This window comes from Syngnathus leptorhynchus, chromosome 12 (genome assembly GCF_054491065.1).
Source record: "Syngnathus leptorhynchus isolate UIUO chromosome 12, UIUO_Slep, whole genome shotgun sequence".
Lineage (NCBI taxonomy): Eukaryota > Metazoa > Chordata > Actinopteri > Syngnathiformes > Syngnathidae > Syngnathus > Syngnathus leptorhynchus.
In genome coordinates, this window is record NC_141206.1 from 10,641,357 (window position 1) to 10,663,274 (window position 21,918).

The 21,918-nt window shown below is 48.4% G+C and overlaps 4 protein-coding genes across 14 annotated transcripts in view; 2 read left to right on the top strand and 2 right to left on the bottom strand.

Annotated features, from left to right (window-relative positions):
- Positions 1-95: 95 nt before the first annotated feature.
- On the bottom strand, positions 96-3,611 carry LOC147048438 (SWI/SNF-related matrix-associated actin-dependent regulator of chromatin subfamily A member 2). 2 transcript variants are annotated; one of them, XM_085925963.1, is made up of 6 exons: positions 3,469-3,611; positions 2,396-2,639; positions 2,143-2,248; positions 1,972-2,073; positions 1,110-1,266; positions 96-1,028 (listed from the first exon to the last, which is right to left on the bottom strand). In XM_085925963.1, exons 2-6 carry the CDS (start codon positions 2,596-2,598, stop codon positions 913-915), a joined length of 684 nt encoding a protein of 227 aa, XP_085782089.1. In that variant the 5' UTR covers positions 2,599-2,639; positions 3,469-3,611; the 3' UTR covers positions 96-912. The 2 variants fall into 2 exon arrangements, with proteins under 2 accessions (XP_085782089.1, XP_085782088.1); XM_085925962.1 differs by having other exon boundaries at positions 2,396-2,616; positions 3,469-3,610.
- mzt2b (mitotic spindle organizing protein 2B) lies at positions 1,427-13,184 on the top strand. 3 transcript variants are annotated; one of them, XM_085925965.1, is made up of 9 exons: positions 1,427-1,516; positions 6,185-6,712; positions 7,169-7,331; positions 7,493-7,590; positions 11,098-11,300; positions 11,489-11,676; positions 11,763-11,923; positions 11,999-12,130; positions 12,690-13,184. In XM_085925965.1, the coding sequence occupies exons 6-9, from the start codon at positions 11,510-11,512 to the stop codon at positions 12,839-12,841; spliced, it is 612 nt and encodes a 203-aa protein (XP_085782091.1). In that variant the 5' UTR covers positions 1,427-1,516; positions 6,185-6,712; positions 7,169-7,331; positions 7,493-7,590; positions 11,098-11,300; positions 11,489-11,509; the 3' UTR covers positions 12,842-13,184. The 3 variants fall into 3 exon arrangements, with proteins under 3 accessions (XP_085782091.1, XP_085782092.1, XP_085782090.1); XM_085925966.1 differs by having other exon boundaries at positions 12,693-13,184; XM_085925964.1 differs by having other exon boundaries at positions 11,763-12,130.
- On the bottom strand, positions 5,040-10,630 carry LOC147048440 (KN motif and ankyrin repeat domain-containing protein 1-like). Its single transcript, XM_085926968.1, has 10 exons — positions 10,600-10,630; positions 8,085-9,989; positions 7,436-7,552; positions 6,832-6,940; positions 6,550-6,723; positions 6,272-6,359; positions 5,813-6,032; positions 5,596-5,738; positions 5,305-5,505; positions 5,040-5,153 (listed from the first exon to the last, which is right to left on the bottom strand). The coding sequence occupies exons 1-10, from the start codon at positions 10,628-10,630 to the stop codon at positions 5,040-5,042; spliced, it is 3,102 nt and encodes a 1,033-aa protein (XP_085783094.1).
- Positions 13,185-15,289: 2,105 nt separating the features above from the next.
- Positions 15,290-21,918, top strand: part of lhx5 (LIM homeobox 5) — a 37,796-nt gene continuing 31,167 nt past the window's right edge. For 5 of the 8 annotated variants that reach the window (XM_085925954.1, XM_085925961.1, XM_085925955.1 and 2 more), the window contains exons 1-3: positions 16,110-16,154; positions 21,087-21,207; positions 21,672-21,733. The gene's annotated coding sequence lies outside the window, so the exon portion shown is untranslated. Of the gene's footprint in view, positions 15,924-16,109; positions 16,155-21,086; positions 21,208-21,671; positions 21,734-21,918 lie in introns of those variants that run through there. The other 3 variants (XM_085925957.1, XM_085925959.1, XM_085925952.1) reach the window with 2 other exon arrangements.

Consider the following 21,918-nt stretch of genomic DNA (forward strand, 5'->3'; position numbering starts at 1 on the left):
ATGATGGTAAAAACTAATGGTGTGTCAGTCACACATTTTCACTCCATTCAATCTTTACAGTCCAGAATCTGTTCTGGAACACGGAATACGACACGTGGCTTGGCTCGGTTTTGGATCCAATGTATTAACAGTACAGTTGCGTGGATACAGTACAAGTTTCCGGGGGATTGTCTGGACGTCGTCGCCGGCCGGCAACACGCTTCACATACAAAGTGTACAAGATGGATCTGCTCGGGATTCACATTCAAAGTCCACAGAGGGGGGGGAAATACTTCTTTATAAAAAAAAAAGCTTCCGTGCCAACATTCTTACACTCCACGCGGACAAAAATAATGAGACGCACGTCCATCAGGGCTACTTCCAGTAGGTTTCGTGTGTTCCAATACTTTTGTACATATGCTACCAATCCAATGAAAGCAGTTCATACAAACACGCTGATTAAAAACAGTCCTTGTTTTTTTTTTTTTTTACATCCCGCAGAGGAAACACAAGTGATTCTCTTTTCAAAAAGTTCTTTTCAAGGTGAGACGGCAAAATGAAGGCCTCAATGCCAGTTCACAGAGTCCCAAGGAAATCTGGCCAGTACAGTGGTGCTTTGAATTGTGAGTTGAATTCATCTCCTTTTACTCGTATTTCAAGGTACGGTTGGTCATCTTAAAAACTTTTTTTTTGGGGGGGCATAGAAAAATGTTAAAACGGTCAGTATGTCAAATATGATTCCAATAATCATTTGAAAATGTCTCCATCTTTTGCCTCATTTCGAATGATGATTTCAGAACTTGTGACTCAAGGCATCACTGTACATTCCAAACATGAAACTTTTGGACTATGGGGAAGCCCTCAAAATGGCCTTTTTATTTTTTTGGGCAGAATAAGAACGACAAAGAAACAGATCGACTTGTCGACAACAGTTCAACCTTCATTCTTGGAGGAGTGTTCCTCCACATTCCGGTCTGCGTACAAATGCGGCGGCGGCAGCGGCAGCCTCTTGGCTGGGAGATTCAGACTTCTCTCCTGGTTATCCAGCGCTTGCAGGAAATGAGAAACAATGCTGAAGTTGATGATTTTTTTGGACCTTTCTTTTTGGATGGGTCACCCGTCTGCTTTACCTCCCTCCGGGTCTTCAGCGGTACCGCCGTTGTCGCTGTGGGCGGTGGCGGCGGCGGCGGCGACGTCAGCGACCGTCTGCTTGGGCTCTTCGTTGGCCACGATTCTCACCCGGGCGCTCTCGAAGACGGACTTGATGACGATCGAGTCCTCGTAGATCTGCGATGGTAAACACGAGATGAGTTGTTGAATTTTTGGAGTATTATCACATCATCTAAATTGCCAGGACCAGCTTCTCTCATTGGTCTGTAGTTTGGCTCCGTGTTCACTATTAACCAGTAGAGGGCGGCACCTCAGTTAACTTGTTAAATCAACCAGAAGTCCGAACGAAGAAGAGACGAACCTCCGTGTTCCGAGCGGGACGCACAACCGTTTTGAAAAATGTTTTCATTTTTCTGAAGCATCGACTGTAAGTGATTTTTAATACAATTATATTTGATATCTAAACATGTTGTATGCTTGAAGTGATAATTTTTTTAAAACCTCAAGTAGCATTTGCTCGCACGCTAATGCTAATCGTGAATGCTAACTGTTTAGCTTAAATCAAATTAGCTCGTCTTGTGTTTAATTGTTTGATTTTTTTCTTTTGTCGGACTATAAACTTCCTTTTTACTTACAAAAAAGAACCTTGTTGTCTGACTAAAAGAAAAAAGTGCTTAGCATAAAGGAGTTTTGTGGCTATCTGATTATTTATGTGTATACTGCTGTAGTTGGACAATTTTTTTTTCCTCATGTGCGGCCACTAATTCTTCTACTGTGCTGAATTGTCTTAGTAGTGTGCTTGTACATGTCAAAGATAGGATATAGGTTTCCTGACTTTGTTTTAGTGGAGTGTCAAGTTGACATCAAATTCTGGGGGTTCACCTGAGATCCTTCCAGGTTATACGTCTGAGCGTTGTTACACAACAGGAAAATGTCCTTTTCCAGGTCCCCCACACTTCTGTATTTGTGATTACGGACTCGCTCCTTCGAAAAAAATAGAAACGTGTCAATATGACAGTTGGCACCAACAGGCAGGTGTCGACGGACGCTCACCCTGATCCGTCGGAAGTCCACAGGCTTTCGGATCAGCTCGTAGTACTCGGGAGCTTCCTTCCTGGAAGGCAGCTGGACAAAACCTTTGCTAATCTGTCGACCCAAACTGGAAGGGTAAAGCAAGTGAGGTTCATGTATGCACTTTGTTTTACTGGCAAACACTCAGAGAAAGCTAAGTTATACTGAAAAGAAATCCAAATCCACCCTTAAACTCCACCAAATGGGACGCTTGGCAAAAGTATTGTTTCCTCACCCGTCCTTGTAGTTGACCACCATGTCCACCAGCGTGCTGAGTTGCCGGGTGAGTTCGGGCGGATTCGGGGGGAGCTTCTCGGCAGGCGGTCGCCCTCGTTTCCGTTTGACTTTTTCGCCAGCGGTGTCGTGCGTCGGTAGCGGCGGCCCCGTGTCGCGTCGTTGCTCGTGTTTGCGCTTCTTTGGGCCGCCGCCGTCCTCCATCTTCCCGCCGGCGTCCGGCTACGGTTCAGGAAAGAGTCCCGCTAAAACTTGAAATTTTGCAGATCAATGCCAAGAAGGGCCACGTTTGCGCACATAAATCCTCCCTTGGAAAAGTTCCTCGATCGAATGCATGACGACAATCGGCTCACCTTTACGACAAGAATCGTAGAAGAAGTCTTGATTTTTGGAGGATTTAGAAGTTGGAAATTGTCACTCGTGGGACAGAATTGTATACAAAAAGTTGATTGATGAAATATTTATTTTTGAAAGGTGACAAAAACAGAGGCTCAGTCGGCCATGTTTTGCGTGGCTCAATTTTATTTTGGAACATTTCTACGCTAATGTTTTGTGGTCACTTGTCCTTTGTGCATGCACATTTTTTTTTCCAACCGCACTGCCGCTCGCCTTTCAGTTTGTTCTGCGACCGCCGCATTTTGTTTTGTTGTTTATTTTGTTTTCCAGCCCACGATATAATTCGCGCATACATGCGAGCAAAGCGGACACAACGCCGATCCACGGCTGCACGCCGCTTGCTAAACAACACGCATCGTCAAGGACATGACTGGCGGCGCGCTGAGATGTTGGTAAACAAACTAAATGCACACAAGCGGGACATTAGGTGGGGGTGGGGGGGTTCGTCCGTGTGGCTGCGGGAGAGATGCGGGGTGGGAGGGGGACGAGGGGGGCGTCTGCAGCATCACCCCGGAGGAATGAAGGCGTAATCGCCGGCAGCCGACTACATTCCCGCCACGCCGAGCCTTGCCTCCTCCTCGACTAATCTTAGCCAGACTACCCCCCCACCCCCACCCCTCGCACTAGAAACGCTCCCTCTCCCGCACGCGTCCAGCCGGGGAATGTCGGGATTTTTACCTGAGCGCGGTCTGCGGGATCCAGCGCGGCGACGGCGGCAGCGGCGGGAGAGAGAATTAGCAAGCCCGCATAGCAGCGAGCTGCTAGTCTCTTCATCAGCTGATCACTCAACGAGAAGCAGAAAGGGGGAGCATCGAGGGGTGGGTGGGGTGGGGGGAGCACTATGTTTTCATATACAAATCAATGAGGGGGGGGGCAATGCGGACGCTCCCGTCTGCATCGCTTCCCGACGTCTGCGCCAGGCCCCGAGCGCGTCTCCCTCTCCCTCCGCATGCTTTCAACATCCGGACTCCCTTTCTTCTCTTTGCCCCCCTTCCCCTCCCAGTCCCCCCCCCCAGCCCCCCCCCCCCCCCCAAAGGTCCGCGTCTGACTTTGCATTCCATCTGAGCTTAGCGGGGAAGCGTCCCAACACGCTCTAAACGCAAGGAGTCATATTACAAGCGAGGGAAAAGGGTCTTAACGGCCCAGGCAAAGTCGACCCCTGGCGACATCTGGTTGCCGTTAAGACGTTCATCGTATTTTTCCATCAGGCCAAACAAAACCGGTTAGAAAAAAACAAAAAAGTTGTCGAAAACATTTTGGCTGGTCCGCATGTGAGATTTGGACAGAAATGCGTCTGTCTCCACGTGCATTTGAACAGGAATCGGCTTAGCATCGTGACTAAAAACTGCGTTCATTTTGATCATCGGGCCGATTTTGGAGCAGCGCAAACTTCCACCCGAAAATACTCTGATGCATGTTTCTTATTTTCTGACATTGTCTTGCCAACGAGCATTTAAGGCAGCCTCGCTCGATCTTGCATTCCAGCAATGCAAAAGTAGCCAGTCAAAATATTGAAGCGATCGAATCATAATGAGTAGTTTGAAGTCGTCCGTGCATTCAAATTGACTCGCAGTCCAGTGTTGTCTCCAGCAGATGAATGCACGGAAACCGACATCAGTCGTGTTTTTTTTTTCCCCCCCAGGAACCGCACAAAAAAAAAAAAACTCACTGCCTGTTGCCGTGGCAACAGCAAATTGATGGTCGGCAGCGCTTGTGTATGATTTGATTTGATTGCGCTTGCTAGGAAACCGCTCTCGCACAAACACGCACGCACGCATGAGCGCGTCATGACAGAAAACGCATCACTTGAACTCGATTTATTTCTATTGTGCAAGATGGCGGCGAAAACGACAAACCGGCGAGAGGAGCAATCGCAATCGAGAGGAAGCTCAAACTACAATAGACCAACGATAATGGGCCATATTGAGCAAGCACTTGATTTTGCCGATTATTTGTTGTCTATTGTGCCAGGTGGAATTTGGGGAAACAAAATCATTTCTGACTTGAATCACAGATGACAGCAGTAGAAAGTGAAAGCTCCATTTCGCGACACTTAGTTCGTGTGTTTTCTTTGCGCTCGAGCCAAAACAAAATGCAAATAGTTTGCTAAATTCTACAAAAAGAAAAATTGGCCAGCTTCCTTGCGTTTCGTCTGCGTCCAGACACCAATTAGGACCTTCCACAGTGAAGAGCCTGTTAAACAAAAACATTTTTTTTTTTAGTCGTTAGTGGCAAACCAATTGCAATTCCTAAAATGCGCCTACCTCAGCATGTGCTTTGGCAAAGTTGGCGTGCGCGTAGAGGAGCACGGCGATATCATTGTGTCCCGCCTCCAAGGCGATGGACAAGGCCGTGCTGTCGTCCTGCACACAAAGTGAGGTTTATGGCCTTCTGGGCTAAGCTCCACTCTGCTGCCATCTTCTGCCGTGCCGCCTCCTTGCAACAGCCAATTAGGCGCCTTCACTGCAATTTGTGGATTATGACTCATGAATTCTTATCTGGCGCGTCACTCACGCTGTCCGTCAGCGCGTCGTCGCACTCGGGCTGGTCCAGCAGCAGCTTCACCATGGCGGCGTGGCCGTGCTCGCTGGCGCACATGAGCGCCGTCGAGCCCTCGTCGTCCTGCGCGTTGACCGCCGCGCCGCGGGCCAGCAGCGCCCGCACCATCTCCATGCGGCCGTGGCTGACGGCCAGCATCAGCGCCGTCTGGCCGGCCTGATTCGCCACACCCATTTGCAGCGTAAAGCATAAATCGCCCAAAATGAATGGAATTCAAATTAGGTATGAAGTCAAAGGTGGCTTGACCTGCGTGGCTTTGGCGTTGACGTCGCCGCTATCGAAGAGCCGCTCCACCACGTTCATGTCCTCCGGTTGGTCGGCGGCGGCGAGCGCGGCCAGCATGATGGGCGTGTAACCCGCTTTGTTTTGCTTGTCGGCATCGCACACGTCTGCCGACGACAACTCGTGACTATCGATACCTGAACCGACGTTCGCCGTTGTCACCGATGAGCGCGAACCGTACCGGCATCCAGCAATTTCTGGACCACGCCGAAGTTGGAGTGCGACACGCTGTAGTGCAGCGCCGTGTTGCCGTTGCCGTCGGCCATGTTGGCGACGTGTCGCAGCAGCAAAGGCGAGATGACGCGGAAGCCCGACAGGTAGTCCTCCACCGACTCGGCGGATGCCGACTTGGGGCCGGACACGGAGAACCACTCTTGCTGGACCGTCTGCAGGCAGTCGCGCTGCGTCAAAGACAGATTTGGTCAAGTCGTGACCTCGTGGAACTAGTTATTATGTTTTTTTGTTTTTCTTCCAATTGGGCAGCAATCAATCAAAATCTCAAGGAACAGACCATCTTTGAAAAGAAAATTCTAATGTCTCGATTTCTTTTCAGGTTTGGCTCGGTGAGACTTCTTACGAGATCCTCGAAGGCATCGCCTCAACACGGCCAGAGCAGTTTTAGCATTTAGCATGAGCTCACCAGCTCCCTGCTGGGCAAGCGCTTGCCGTCACTCAGGTGAGTCTTCAAGGCCTGGCAGGCCGACATCATCTTCTCACTGAACTTGCACCTGGACGCAGAGGTACAATTTTTAGGAATATCCTGGGTTTTCTTAGCTGTGGATGTGTATGCTAGATTTGTTCTATTTGTAGAACTACAAGTTGTGTTTTGATAACAACCTCATATCTCGAGCTTAACGGTCGCGCGAAATAAGCGGTCGGTACCGGAGAGCGCCCCCGAGAACACGAGCGCAGCCTTACCTCTTGGTGAGTTGCGATTTCGCTGACGTTTTGGATGCCTTGCCGCTCACGACGCTTTTGAGCCGTCGCGGCGGCGTGGGATCTACCGGAGCATCCCGCGACTTTCTGCTCGAGACCCGCTCGGCCTCCTCCGGGTTATCGGCGGGGGCGGACGCCTTGCTAGGTGGGTTCAACCTTTATAGAATCACGATATGAATGTTTAGCTAGCAAGAGTATATAGCTAGTCAACAAGTTTAGCTAGCTACTCGTGTCGAAAACAAAGGAGAAGTAATTTCCGTCTACCCGCTGGCAGCCTTCATGAAGCGCATGTTTTTTCTGGTGTTGCTGCAACCTTGCTCGCCGTTTTCCTTCTTCGTGGCTTTGCGCGGAGTGCCGAAAAGAGTTGTTCCCTCTAGACACAAAATGGATTTGAGTTGAACAACTTTTTTAATTCCAACCAACAGCTCTTGCTATTATAACTCCTATCAGGCTGGCTGCTTATGCGATCGTCCGTTTTTCTGTTTAGAGATGACAAATACAACACTGGCGATTATTTTATATTTCCATTATTTTGTTCACATTCTCTTCCGTGACTTAGCTCAAGGACTCGTTGTTGTTTTTCCTTCTTGTCATTCTAAAGCCGAGATGCGCATTGTGAACCAGAAAGCTCCTGACCGAGCGAGACGTTCAATTTTAGACCCTCCGCCGCAAATTGCTGTGCGGCAAAATGACTTCCAAAACCAGATAACATTCCAAACATTGCGAGTGTCTCCGAGTCAGCCACTTCCTCCACAGCTAAAAGGGTAAGTTTAACTCAGGCGTGAGAACGTAAAAGTGGCTCGCCCGCACAGGCAGAATTATAAACCCATATTTTGGCCACATGATGAAGCCGTTGACGCTTGTTTACCTCTCACGGCCGATGAGCTCTGTTGTTCTAACAGCTGGATCATTCTTTTCACCTCAGAGTCGTTTCTACCCTGCTGACAAGAGTTGCAGGAGTCGTCTGCCGGCACTTGAATTTTCTCTGGAGCAGGGAAAAGACAACAAGAGGGCTTTTTAAAGGTAATTGAAAACAATTTGACACTGTGGCAAATATCAAGCAACTCTTATGAATACCAAGTCAATCAAATAAGTATTTTGACAATCAAAGTCCCAAGTCCTAAAAGTCTGTCTTGATTGAAGTCATGTGACTTGAGTCCCCACAATTGGAACATAACATAGGAAGGTGCACTCACTTACTGACGTCCTTACTTTTCCATTTGGTTCTTTTGTTTTCATACAAATATTTATTGCAATCATAACTTTAGTACTGCATTAGTGTGTTAGGGACTATGTCATAAACCAGGGACCCCCCCAGTACATGAATTCCCAAGAAACAGATCTACCTGAATCAAATGAACCCCCTCGAACGACATCTCCGGTATTGGCTGATAGCGACGAGCCGGTTTGAAGGCCACGGCGTGGCTGGAGTACCGCCGCTAGCTTTTCAATGCCGCTATCCAACGCAGAATTGTGCTGAGACGGGGCAATCTCCTGACCAGCTGCACCGTTTGTACCGGACAGATCCCGGATCCTCCCCTCGCCGACACCAATGCTCCGAGTGTTCACCGGGTCGGGGAGATGGGATGGTCCCGAGGCCATGTTTTGGGTTTTAAGGCCGACCAGGGAGTTCTCATAAATGTTCATGAACCCTACACCAATGTCTCTGGTATTTGGTTTCGGGACGTTTCCTTCCAGGGGGCTGGTGCCGACGCCAACCGTGCGTGTCTTGAGGACGCACTTGAGATCTTTGACCCCTTTTCCGACCGATACCGTCCTGGTAGTGGCGGCCTTGGTGGTGTTGGTGTGCTTGTGTTGGCTTCTGAGGACAGTATTTGTACTGGAGTCTGTGCTGATGCCATGTCTCGTGTTTGTGAAACGAGTCACGGAGCTGACTGCGGCGTTAGTACGTTGGGACGTCGTCTGGGGTGACGCCGCGAGTCCGAGACCTTTGACCGGATCTGTCACCGTGCCTCTGGAAACCGTCTCCTTTGCCTGGCGGACCATCACATTCACAGAACAGTCTCCGCATGCCACTGACACGAGTTCCTTACGCTCCAGATTCTGCCACGGTATTTCCGTGTTGCTTTCGGCATCGCTGACTATCACCTCCACTCCGACTCCTTGAGAGTTAGTGGAAACCTGGACCCCCACGCCCTTCTCCCTGGTTTCCGCTCGCTCTCGGACCTCCCAGCGGCTCATGGCTAGATCTGGACCAATCCCAATGTTTTTCAACTCTGGGCCACAACACGATGTAGCCGCATTCTTCACCTGTAGCGCCTCCCCCGTGCTGGCGTGTTTGAGCGCAATGTGGTTGCCCACCCCTTGGCTTGTGGTGTCGGGCCTCGCCTCCGTGCTGCAGCTCGCCACGGATGGTCTGGCGGAGGAGGCTTTGTCCACTCGGTTTCTGGCTTCTGCAGCTTGAAGCTCCAGTTTCAGACGGTTCATTTCAGCTTGGAGAGAGGATTCCTTCAACTCTGCTTCCAAGTGAATGGTTTTCTCCTTTAAGGCAGCAATGACTTGTCGCTGCTCTTGAACCTCTGCTTCTAAATCCGTGCGACAGCTATGTTGAAACTGTGCCGTCGTGGAAGTTTGACTGTTTTCTTTCGTGGCTTCTCCGTCAACTATCTTATCATCCTTTTGGCTTCTTCCTTGCCACATCGGATAATGTCCAGTCTCGATGGCCCTCTCGAGCGCCAGCATCTCTTCATCTCTCTCGCTGAAGTCGTGGCGATCCCTCTTCTCTTTGGCCTGCGGTTCTTCCTCAGTTCTCCCCTCCGGCTCCTCATTCTGGATCTTGAGTTGCGAGGCCAGTTGCCTCTTTTCCTCCTGGAGGACCGAGATTTTCACTTTGAGTAAGGGGATGATCTTTACTTGTTCTTCTAGCTCCCTCAGCTTCTGCAGGGCCGCCACCATTTGATCTCGGACATTCAGCAGCTGCGTTGGGCCAACACTCGAGACCGGGGTGCTTCTGCCCGATGCCTGAGGGCTCGACTGGAGGCAACCCGTGCTCCCTCTGCTTCCCAGGGCAGAGCCAAGAAGTCCATGCACGTGGCCGTCGATGCCACGAGCCTTGCCGCCGTTGTTATTGTCATCGTAAGCGCCCAACCCGGTGTAGCGAGAAAGAGAACCAGGGGAACTCACTCCGGCGAAGCTGGCCAGTCGGCGGCGGGGACCGAGAGTGTGGCTCGTTGTCTCCTGCTCCGGGTTCCGGTGTAGCTCGGTGATGTTCTGCTCCGACGAAGGGTTTTGTTTTTGCAACGGAGCTCTCGAACCAGGCGAGGATTTAAATTCGCCACTGCGATCCGGTCCTTCATTTTTGGAAGCGGTGGATCCATGCGGTGGAGGAAGAGGAGGTCGACCGAGGAGTCTTGTGTCATCGCTGCTCGAGGGCGACAGGGAATCCGCAGAATGCCACTGGCCTGACGAAACGCCGCTTTGCGCTTTTTCCTCATTGCCGACGGCCGCTCGAGGCCTCCTTTTAAGACTTAGCCGCTTAATGTTGATGCCGTTTTGGAGAGTCTTGGAGAAGTCCGCTTGACTACTGTCTCCCGGTTGTTAAGAACACCTGAAGTGGAGAACCTTTATGTTACGACTATTGCGAAAGAAAATATGAGAAGCTTTCTCAGCGCTACCTTATTGACGTTCAAGCCTGACCTCGGTACTCCTCTCTGTTTTAAATGTTCTTTTTTTGTCTCTTGGAATGCTTTTGACCATCATATGGCAGAGGCCGTCCCACATAAAGAGGAGGGACGTCAAGTCGAGGAGGGTTTGGCCATCCTGCGCAAACTATCCCCAAAATGTCATGTCTCGCTACACGGACTAAACTTGCTCTATAATTACTTTCCTCTAAATGCTAGCTGCCAGTCTTGGCTCTTGTCTCTTCACCGCAGAGTCCTTTCACTAAGTTTGGAAGTCATTTCTGAACTGTTAACTTCATAAAAAAAGAGCACTTGGTTGGACTGGAGTCGAACATCATTGAAAGATACTCTATTAAACACAAAAGCCAGTCAAAGAAACAATCATGGTTACCTGAAACGATGCCGAAGCCGCTTTGCGCCATGAGGACCTTTTCAACAGCTCATCCGTGCTCATCTGAATCGATCACCGTCGCGCGCTATAAGAGCATCTCACTTTCATTGTCGGTGCCACCCAGAGCACATTCAGCAATTGAATGCAGCTAAGCGTACAATGCTTACATCAAGGAAATGCAATACTCTCATTGACATAGCACTTTCTTAACACCAATGGGAACATAGCAAGTATACTTCAGTCACAGTAGTCTGATAGGCTATTCTTGATGTGGTGTGACAAGTTTACAATAATAATAATAATAATGGGATACGTTTGGGTTTATAAATTCATTTATATAACAAAGAACTTTAAGGGAGATTGGTTTTATTCCGCCTGTTTGATTTCGCATCGTAAGACGGTTCATTAGACTCAAGCATGCTAAATTGTTTCTGTTTCTTTCTTCCTCTGCCAGAATCATACTTACGGCAAAAAATGTGTGTGTTTCCTTTTTTTCAGTTTTTATTCATTAACAACGTTAATTAACGAGAAGAGTATGGGTTATTTGTGATGAAGCGCAAAATAATCAGCTCTGGACTACGTATCCCATCATGCAACGCGTCGTGTCGCCTTATGATGACGCATTGATCCGTGCGCCGTATTTATTTGTACAGTTTAGCTGTCGGAAGCTGATGAAAACGGCGCTCAAAATTCATTTAACGGTGTGTATCTTTTGCCAAAGTTATTTTTTGACTCAGCATGCTTTTTCTCGACGGTAATGACTTGCTAATATGCTAATATTTGTAAGCGTGTCAATGACGCGTTGTTTTTACTCACGACGAGCGAGTTATTTTGCTAGCACTCGAACACTTGCCTAACATCAGTTTGCCTCGTTTTTATGTTTCTGCAGTTCGTGTGACAAATACACACAATGTCCCAGCAAGCGGCACCCTCCGCTGCGGACTCCCCGGCGTTGGTGGTGACCACCAGCGTGCAGAAATACGCCATAAAGAAAAAGGAGATTCTAAACGCAGAGGAGAATGAGTTGTATGAGCTGAGCCAGGCTGCGGGCATCACCGTGGACCAGGAAGTGTTTAAGTCAGTCCGGCAATCAATTCCATTTTCGTTGATTTTAATACCACTATTTAACTGACATTCCCCCATTGACCTCCATGTCCCTCTAGGATTCTGGTGGACTTGCTGAAGATGAACGTGGCCCCTCAAGCAGTCTTCCAGACTCTGAAGGCCATGTGTGCCGGCCAGAGGGTCGCCGAAAGCTGTGGCGGCGATTCCGCCGCGGCCTCTCACGGCGCCGGAATCCCCACGACCAAGGCGGATGCCAGAGGTGAGGATATTAAAACCTTGGCAGTAAACAGCAGCCCACTTACTAGTAGTTCTTATTTCTTCACAACTCAACAAGATGAGAGCTCCGGAAAGAGTGCTAAAATCCCCGCGGGTGTTTCCACGGGTCACGGATCCCGAGCCACCAGGGTCAGCGCCAAAATGGCGGCCTACGGCTCCCAAGACGTCGGCGGCGCTCCTCATGCTCAAGGTCTTGTTCGCATGTTTGCTTTTGTGTGTGCTGTGTTTGTTTGTATGAATTAATGTGCGTGGATTTGTTTCCATGGAAGTGAGTCTGTTATTGTACGTTGTGTGTTTTTATGCGTTTCAGTGTCTGCGTGTTTAAGGTGGTTTTTTGTGTGTGTAGTATTTATGACGTGTTTCTGAGGAGTGCCTGTGTGTTATTGCGTGATATTTACTGTGTTTGTTACATTCTTAGTGTTTTCATAATTCTCTTACAACTAATATTACAGATAATAATTAACCATAAAACAAAACCCAAAATGAATTCATTTTGTATTACGAAAGCTTTAAAATTTCGAGCAAAATAAATAGTGTCAGGTCACATTTAAAGTTTTCCAAAAATTAAAAGGAAAACTAGCCTGACTTAAGGTTTATGTATTTATGTAGGAACAGGACAAGCAAATATTTTAGTGTGCATCATAGTATCTTACAACCCCGATAGACTTCACTGAAATGGACACTTCCCGCATCGGAGCACATTTTCCCCATCCGGCGTGTTTTCCCATATATATTTTACGGTTCATCAGCAGCGCGAAGCAAAGCGACATCCTCTTCATCAACAAATCCCGCCGACAAGACACGTGATGCCTCCGGACAGCGTGTGCAACGGCAGCCCAGCGCCAGCAGGGGACAGAAGACCAAAAGCTCTGGAAGCAGCAGCTCCTCCTCGCAGATGTGACCTGACTACAGACAATCATGGAAATAGGAAACCATTTCAGTTACATTAGAGATATTTATTTGTCCTGGCATGGTCAGCTGATCTGGAAGGAAGTGCCTTGATCTGCTCGACCAAATGCGGGAGGCCCTTATGCAAGAACAAAATTGTGCCCAGCCAAAATACAGAGCGGCTCCTAGTAACAATGTAAAAATTGGAGTGGCTGGTTAACACTGGTTCATGGTCACAGCGCACATTGGTTGGGAATTATTTTAGAAGCTTATAAAGATCATGTAACAAATGTTCTGGCAGCATCTGTGTGCATCTTTAAATGTTTTCATAATAAAGCTTAAAATAAAAAAAAAAAGTTCTTGTCTTATTTATTTGAGTAATTATTGGAATTTCAGAAAGGCAGATTTAGTTTTCTTGCCTGAGCTTGGAAAAATTCATTGCAGGACTGCGTGAAGTGAATGTTTAGTTTGTGCCAGATGAGGGCAGTAGAGTAACGCTGAAATCATGTGTCCCTCCCCCTTCCCTCCCCCACCAATGCTCCCTCCCCCACTTTACGTGCCCAAATTGTTGCAGGGATCCTTCTTGATTGGAGTGAAAGTGGAGCTGAACTGCATGTTTTGTTTGCCTCTCCACACGCCCGTGTGTAAATGGAGAGGCGGTATGAAGCTTCAGGGGTCATTTTAAAGTCCACGGCCCGCCCGCCTTTTATGTGGCCGTCCATCCTGTTTATACGGCCCTGCCTGTGCACATTGATAGCGGCGTGCCTGTAATTGATGGTGCCATATTGCTGCGCTGCAGCCGGTTTAATGGGCCTTGACGGAGCAAAAGGGGAACGCGGCACGGGACTGGGCTTAACCCTTCCCGCGCCGCGTCCCGGCTCCTCGCAAACGGGGCCCTGGGTGATTAGCGTGCCGCCGCTCTGCGTAATGGCCGCTTGCTTCATGATCAAGGAAGCGCGGACGCCCCTCTGACTCCACTTCCAAGAATAAACAGTCGCCAGCTGCCACCGCTCGCCTCTGTTGTCGCTCGCAGGCGGCCTAAATGTGTTTGACAAAGCCGGTAAACGGCGGGGAATTTATTCTTAGGCTGCCTGCGGCTCCACGTGTCACCTCTAGGGGGCAGTGTGGCCCCGAGATGCTGGGGAACCCCTTCCCTCCCCGTCCCCAAACCACCCCGTATCGGTCCACTACGCCTGGCCTTTTGGATGTGTTTATTTTCTTATGAGGGAATTTCACTCTTCCATTAAATAGAGAGCGCCATCCCTCACAAACGCGCACACTCGTGCGTACGTGCGTACGCACGCTATATGCGCCATTAATCAATAGAGACGAGCAAACTGCGCGCCTCGGCCGTATTGTGCGAGGCGAGCGAGGCGGCACGTTAAAGAATGAGCGCTTCAAATCGTTAGCGTAAGCGCTTCGGCACGATGCCTAAAACAAGCACGCCCGAGACAACGTTTGTGATTGGCGGCAATGTCCACAAGCCGTCCGAGAGCGATACGGCGCCCGAGAGCCTCCGGGGACATTTTGTGTCTGGGAAAATATTCCGTCCAATGCTTTGTACTTCATTGGTACCGATAAATATGAAAGGCTACCGTAATCGTTTTCTTTCAGATAAATCTTTTGACATATTCCAACAATCAGTCCTTCAACATTCCCAGGAAATCGTTTTGTCCCAACACGAGTGAGCTCTTTTCACGCGCCTCCCCGGGGGGCACCGTCTCGATGGCTCCTCTTTAGAGTTTTCAGTGGACCGAGGCCGACTTTTGCCGGGAGACACCTCGGATGGGTCGGCGTACGAAATGCATTTCAGCTCAGCTTGATCTTGGGAGCGCTTTAAAAAAATACAACTGCAGAGAGTAACTTCTAAACAAAGATGCACTACACCAAGTCACTGACCACTGAAAATAATAAGGCATTTAATGTCCTCTATCAGATCTCTTTAAGGATGTCATTTTGGAAAAGAAAAAAAAAAAAAGCATTGTAGAAACAAGTGTAATGCGGCATCAGAGTGCAGGTGTGCCTAATATTGTGGTCGCCGGCTTTGGGAATCGTATTCCCTGTGTGCAGTGGAGTGCATCGGAATCCTGTTTTCTTGCTCAGTGCTTCTTCCCCCCCCCCCCCACCCCACCCCCACCGCCTCCATCCTTCCATCCTCCTGGCCGGTGCCCGCCTGCAGATTGGCTATTTCCCGCGCCCGGCCGGCCGAGCTCTTATCAGCCGGCCGAGTGCTGATTGTTGCTGTGTCTCTCAGGCTGAGTGACAGTTGGCGCGCTGGCTGCTGAAATGGCTGATTTGGTCAGTGTTTGTCTGCGCCGCCTTATCTGCAGCGCTTATATTAACTGCCTTGACAGTGTGCGCCGGCAGTCTCGCTCCATCTTGCCGAGGATTGGGGTGGGGGTGAGGGGGGGTTGCTTCCGCCGTCCCTACTGTCTCTATCCGCTCCTGTGTGTGTATGATATTTGTACACACACACATATATTTTATATATATATATATATGTATATAAAATGGTGTGTATTCATATATTTTTTAGATATTTATTTAGATATATTTAGATCGAGTGTATGGCGTTTGTATATGTATGCACATGTGCATTTATAGCTCACCTCTGAAATTGTCACATTCTATCCCCCACCACCTGAAAAAAAAAAAAATACCCCACAAACAAATCCCAAGTCATTACTAGCCCCTGTCAGTCAAAGCCGTTTTTTTTCCCCCTCCATGTAGCTGTTTGGTGTGATAGGCCCCGACACAAAACGGGGTGGACCAAAGCGTCCCGCCAGTTTTTCTGGGTTTGCCGGTAATAACCGAGGTGAGATGTCGGCTGTGCGAAAGGGGATCCGGCGCTCTCCCGCTATAGTGCGGATTAAGTCCGAATTTCGAGTTGTGTGCCTTCAACTTGTCACGTCGCGCCGCAGCGTGCCACGCGGCACCGAGGTCTACCGCGTGCGGCGTAATTAAGAGCAAGAAGAAAGGGCAGAAAAGGTCCCCAACTAATCTCCCCCGAGCAGTGAGACTATTACGCCGTCGTGTGTGATGTCATCTGTTCTTAAAAGTAGCCGCCGCTTGAAGCTTTATAATGAGTATAACATGTAAGTGTCCATCTTTGACGTCATATGTTAGCATGAAGCTAGCAGGCTTTGGTGAGACAAAACTGGCATGACGGAGCTGTTGATTTGTTAGCATTAGCCGTGGCTGCGTGAAAGGGGTACACGCCGACGCGGCGATATATAACGTCCGCACAAATCGGACACCCCCACCCCCCCCCCCCTCCTCCTCCCCGCTGGCATCGTAAGCGTCTCAAATAGACACAACCCGAGCAGGTAAACACGGCCTGCTTAAGCCTTATTTATTTATCCGCTTTATTCGCGAGAGGCTGTTGGCTCCGTCTGTTAGCGGCAGATGTGGGGACCAGCCGAGTTCACGCTCGCTGGCAAAACCCCCTCGGCGCTACACGCGCACGCACACACACACTCGGCTCCATTCGATGCGTCCTAACGTCAGAATCGGAATCGTTTTTATGGGCCAGGCGTGTTCAAAGGCAACGGATTTGTTGCCACTAGGTGGAGCCACTCAAGTATCTTCGCACAAAGTTGTTTTCCAGATTGTGTATGTTGGATTTTCGGAATTCTGGTGTTTACATCTTGCCCAATCACAACATTGGCACATTAGCAACTTTGCACGCCTTATCTGCACTCGCATTCGTCGGCTTATTAACACCTTCTCAGTATTTTTTTTTTTTTTTTTGTAAATCATTCCACGTATCCTTCCATTAATGTCTACTAAAGGAAACGAACACACTGCTCAGTTCATGTTTGACCAGCTATGCCTTATCTAAATTGCAAAGTTAACGTAGCCTAGCTTTCTCACGGGTTTTATTGTGACGGATGAAGTTAGGACGTCGTTGGGGGTCACGTTTTCTTATCTTTCTCATTTCTCGTTTGCTGGATGTTTATCAAAAGCTTTTTTTTTTTTCTCCCTAAGGCAAGTCCTAAAAAGTGCTCCCACCTGTGGCACGGTGTGAGTTGACGCCGAGGCGACAGACTTTGTTTAGCGTAGCACGACAGCTCCATACAGTCTGTATGTAAATAACTATTTGGTATGCAACGTATTGTCGCGGCGCCGACACGAATGCACGCCCGAGCCGAGCCGCAACCACGAGCAAACAATCTGCAAGCCCAATGCCGAAGCGCTAATTGGCAACTAAATAATAATCGGAGAATTCTCATTATTTCGACATGTTGTGTGTGCGTGTGACACGTCCTAATTCCAATTAATTAAGCCAAAGGCAGTTTATTTGCTGTCTTTGTCTCATTCATTTGCACATTTTCTTTTGCATTTGTTTGTCTTCTTCCCCCCCCCCCCCCCCCCCCAGTGTGACATTTTTCATTGCTTTTAATTGGCTACGTTTAACTCTAAAACGAGAACACCTCCAGTTTTGTGATCAGACGCTGGTTATTATCACGCATGTGAGAGAGATGCAAATTGAGAGATAAAGTGCAATTAAAACTTTTTTTTTTTCTACATGTTGTCGAAATGTTGTCCGCTGCGTTGATTTCCAAATGGTGAATTACAAGCCGAACATTTTGTTTTGTTAGCGTTAAAATGCTTTCAGGAAGCACTTTGGGGGTGAAAGTTAAAATTCCCGGCTTCCCCTTAAAATGCATTTGATGGATATTTTGAAGGCAGCATCTCCCGTTCAAACGGTTCGAGGCCTGGCAAAACAATCGCTCACTCGCCAACCCCCCCCCCCCCTCCCCCTTTTCTGAGGAATGGGCCAAATATCAGCGTTGTTGTGTTATGTCATGTCAGTGCCCCGACTCCTCTGCATGTGTAAAGACAGATTATCTCCATTTTTCTGCTCGCACTCGGCGCCGTTTATGCATGCATGAGCGCGCTCGCGTGTCGCTTCGCCATTGTGTCGTCTGCCGGCTGCTAGCGGGCCGATGTCGACCCCCATTGTCGACCGCGTGGTGCCGTACACGTTCACCTGTCTGTCACCTGAGCTGCCAATATTTGCATACCTGCCTCCAAATATGTCCACGGCAATGCTTGACTTCTTTTTTCGCATGCATGCACACTCAGATTATTTTCAATTCCTGGGGGGGTGCTCCTTTTGAAGTAGGGGTGGGCAAAGTTTGCTTTGTGCTTTATTTAAAATTCAACATTTTCATGATCAAGATCATTTTTGGTTATGTATGGCTTTCATCATCATTTTCATTCATTTGTTTCATTGAATGATTTTTTGTTATTTATTATTAATTATAAATTGATTGTAAATTCAAATGAAAATTGTGAAATTTGTTGAATTCAAATCAATGTAAATATATTTTACAGTCTCATAAAATTTGTTGCATTAATTTAGCCTCATGTATTTATTCACTTTACTTTTTATGACTTTATGTCAGGTTCATCGATTTATTGCAAATATAAATAAAAACTAAAATCTGAGGAAACATGATTTAGTTTTACCAGGTAATTTAATGTCCAAAATAGCAGTCTAAAATAAACTCTTAAAATCGTCAATATTAGCCAACACGTAAATAAAGTGCCCAACTTAATGGCTTGTTGCGTATTAACACACAAACTTGGATGAAATGTTTTTTTGCGGCGTATCCAACTCAATCTGGACGCGGCGGGTCTATCTTTGGCAACACGGTCGCACGCCATCACGTGGCGCCGACAGTAATCAGCCAGCAGTGATTCGGAGTCTTCTTTCATCCATCTTTTCCCATTTCACTCGGGTGACTTTCCATTTCCTCGCCATCTTCAGCCTCATATTCCGCCTCTATCTCCAGACGCCAAAACAGCCCTCCTCATCCGCGCCCCTCCCCTTCCCTCTTTTTCCCTTTTCCCCTCGGCAGGCTGGTGATTGACACTTACAAATTACCCGGCGGCAGTGGCATTGTGTGTGACCCCTCTCTCTCATCTCCAGCCCGCTGCCGTTTTGTCATCTAATTACTGTGAATCCCCGGCCTTGCTCCCCACTGCTGCATTTTTAATATGCACCCCCCCACCCCCTCCTCCTCACCCTCCATCTTCTCCCACCTCCACCCTCACACACACACACACACACACATGCTCACCTGCTTCACCTGCATCTCATCCCAACACTTGGAGTGCGAGCTCATCGTCTCTATGTCCTCCTCCTCCTCCTCCCAGGAGTGTTTTCTCTCCACCACCTCCATTATCACACCATCACCTCTCCTCCTCCCTCTTCGTCGGAGTGTCACTCCATCCGCCGTCCGCGTCAATCGCGTCTGTTTGCTTTGTCGTCTCCATTCGGACTGTTTGGTAAACACGTCGTTGGCTCGGGGTGATCAATGCGCGCTAATGAGTGCTGGCAAGCGAGCCGCCGCGGGATCCCGCCATGCGCTCGTCTCACATTTGGCATCTCCCGTTTTTTTTTTTGACTAACAATAGTGACCAAAAAAAAAAAAAAAATCCTTCAGAAAAGTAGTGCTGCACTTTTAATTGCCGCCATTGTTAGGAAATGGAACAAAAGCACTTTCGTCACTTTTGCTGCTTTCCTTTTTTGAGGTGGTGCTGAAATTCTTTAAGGAATCAGAATCGCCTTTATTAATTGGGGCGGTCAAAAGAAAGCAACGTTTGGTACCTCATGACAAAGTCAACTTCTGGTTAGTGATGAATTTCAGGTTGTCACGTGTAGGAAACGGCCAAAAGGTTGCGCAACAGGGGCTGTGCGGCAAAACGCTTGGCTTTTGGATTTGTGATAATGCACACTTCACAACTCAACTTGATTTTGTTGATATTCAGATGGAGGAGATTGTTGTCACTTTCTTTGTGTATGTGTGCACAAGTTTGCATGTGTGTGTGTGTGTGTGTGTGTGTGTGTGTGTGTGTGTGTGTATGTGTATGTGTGAGTCCTCCACAGCCAGACAGTGCTCCCCCGTCGATCCCTGTCTTCTAGCTAGAAATCAGCCGAGCGTGCCAGGCCACCGCCAGGGAGGAAATACTCTAATCGTACCTTAAAGACTGAACACAATTCGTTCCAAACGCGGGCCCATTGTTGGCCAGAAAGGCCTCCATATTTATTCTCTTTTGACTTCCTGTTGGACTTTTGAGGCCGCGCCGTGGCAGATGTCGGAGCGAGGCGGGTCGCGTGGCCCGGGCAGAGGCCACGGGCCCGGGCTTCCCTTTTTTTTGGCGGGGACGTAGCGCTGGGTTGCGGCGGGATTTAGCCTCATTAGCTTGTCACGGGGTGGTGAGAAGAAATACGGGCCTCCGGAGAGAACCTCTCAGGGACGGCCACTGATGAAAAGAGAGCCAGGAAAGGCCAGTTGACAGCAGATGCATGGACAAGGCGGAGAAATGGGCGTGGAGGGGGGAAAAAGAGAGGTAAGAGGAGGGAGACGGCAGCGGGAAGGGAAGGGAAGGGAAGGGACGGAGCGGAAGGAGGAGGAGGGCGGCGGCGGTGGCGAAACTAATGGTCCTGCCTGGAGAAATAGGAGTCGATCAATCATCTTCAAACAAAAGCAGCAGCCCCGGGAGAATATTTAAGAAATGCTTATTTAATTAATAGTCCCCGCGCTGATATTTATGGGCCATCCTTCCTTCAAATATTAACCTTCCGGGTCCTCGGAGGCCTCCGTACAGCTGAGCCGAGGCCGGCCCGGCCCGGCTTGACATATTTCCTTCTTTCTTGGGGTCAATGAGTAGCCACTTAGCCATAGCGCTGGCGGTTTTTTCCCCGTTGGCCCAAATCTGCCAAAAGGGCTTTTTTTGTTGTTGCTATTTTAGGCTTATTGGTTATTGTCGAATTGGATTTGTAAATGAGACAGATGCCGCACGGTTGCAAGTCATTTGAGGTTTCATGTGAAATTTGGGAGACGGGTCTCCACAAAATAATCTCAAGTCACACACAGGAGATGTTGAGACTTTTTTTTTTTGGAGTCAGCACCCGGAGCCAATTCCACTTGGGAAAATGAAATTTGGTAGACGTGTTTTTCTTGAGTAGACTCACCCAAAAAGAAGTCTGCCATTTTGTTTTGAAGTGGCCATTTTGAAGTCATTTGCGCCATTATCAGCACTCCTTCAAACGGGAACTCGTCGAAGAGATTTGGTCTGATTGCTTCCAAACTCGAACGTCGTGTCCTCCATGGCAATTTGTACAGAATGCCGCTTTTCAAAAACTTTATGACCCAGCTCCGCAATCTTAGAACATGCAGTAACTTCTTCTATCTTCTGATTCTATTTTCTCTATGCTAATGTCTTTTTTGTTTTTGTTTTTTTAGTGTCATCGTGGTGCTAAAAATATTGTTTGATGAGTTGCTCCACCGCTGAGCTGACTTCGGAATTCACAGGTTGCGCTTGATAGATGTGTGCAACATGCCGCCACTTGAAACGCCATCACAGGTAATGCTCACTTCAGACCCTCCCCACGCTCCCCACTCGACATTGGCGCCACTTGCAAACCTGCTCTTTTTGCCAAAACACCTCGCTCGTTCGTCTTCAACCGGTTGTCACTTCGTCGCAGACTTTCTCGAGTCACGTCTCACGTGTCGTTGCTGGAAAGCTATACTCGTTCGATCTGGGCTGTCCCTATCTTTTCTTTGTCCTCATGCTTTGTCAGCACCCCCGATCTGGATTTTGAGTCATGTGACTCGTTTTGAAATTTGGATCAGAGCCTCAAATTCGGAGGCAATATTAAAAATCTACCATTTCCCATTCCCAGTTTTGATAATGAATAACAAAAAAACTTTCAGAGCTTTCAAATTTTGGATTCCCAAGTAGAAAGAAGCAAATTTGTTTGAAATGAACTCCTTTGCCGTGGTGCCAAAGTTGCAATGTCTTTTTTCTTTCCCTGGCGTTTTCACAAGGTGTCCATCTTTACCTGCTCTGCTTGCGCTATTTGGCTACCTTTCGCAGCAGGAGAGCTCAGGTATGCCACCAAAAAAGTCATTTGCATATTGAGTGTGTGTCTCTGCACGCCTGCTGTTTGTTCTGCATTATGCATGTCTGAACGGGAAAATTGCATTGCATGGGACGAGAGGGAGAGAGAGAGAGAGAGAGGTGCATTATTTGTGGTGAAGCGAGAAAGAGCCAGCCAGCCAGCGAGCAAGAGGT

Bases quoted from the DNA above. Each gene is read 5' to 3' on its own strand.
- LOC147048438 (XM_085925962.1), bottom strand. From the start codon at position 3,564: ATGAAGAGACTAGCAGCTCGCTGCTATGCGGGCTTGCTAATTCTCTCT. The intron at 2,249-2,395 runs GTGAGGAAACAA...TTACCCTTCCAG, and splicing joins GTGGTCAACTACAAGGACGG to TTTGGGTCGACAGATTAGCA. The intron at 2,074-2,142 runs GTGAGCGTCCGT...TTTTTTTCGAAG, and splicing joins TGGACTTCCGACGGATCAGG to GAGCGAGTCCGTAATCACAA.
- LOC147048440 (XM_085926968.1), bottom strand. From the start codon at position 10,630: ATGGCGCAAAGCGGCTTCGGCATCGTTTCAG. The intron at 9,990-10,599 runs GTAACCATGATT...GCGTTTCGTCAG, and splicing joins CGGCTTCGGCATCGTTTCAG to GCCAGTGGCATTCTGCGGAT. The intron at 7,553-8,084 runs GTACAAACGGTG...TCCCTGCTCCAG, and splicing joins GAGGATCCGGGATCTGTCCG to AGAAAATTCAAGTGCCGGCA.
- mzt2b (XM_085925964.1), top strand. From the start codon at position 11,510: ATGTCCCAGCAAGCGGCACCCTCCGCTGCGGACTCCCCGGCGTTGGTG. The intron at 11,677-11,762 runs GTCAGTCCGGCA...ATGTCCCTCTAG, and splicing joins GTGGACCAGGAAGTGTTTAA to GATTCTGGTGGACTTGCTGA. The intron at 12,131-12,689 runs GTCTTGTTCGCA...ACGGTTCATCAG, and splicing joins CGGCGCTCCTCATGCTCAAG to CAGCGCGAAGCAAAGCGACA.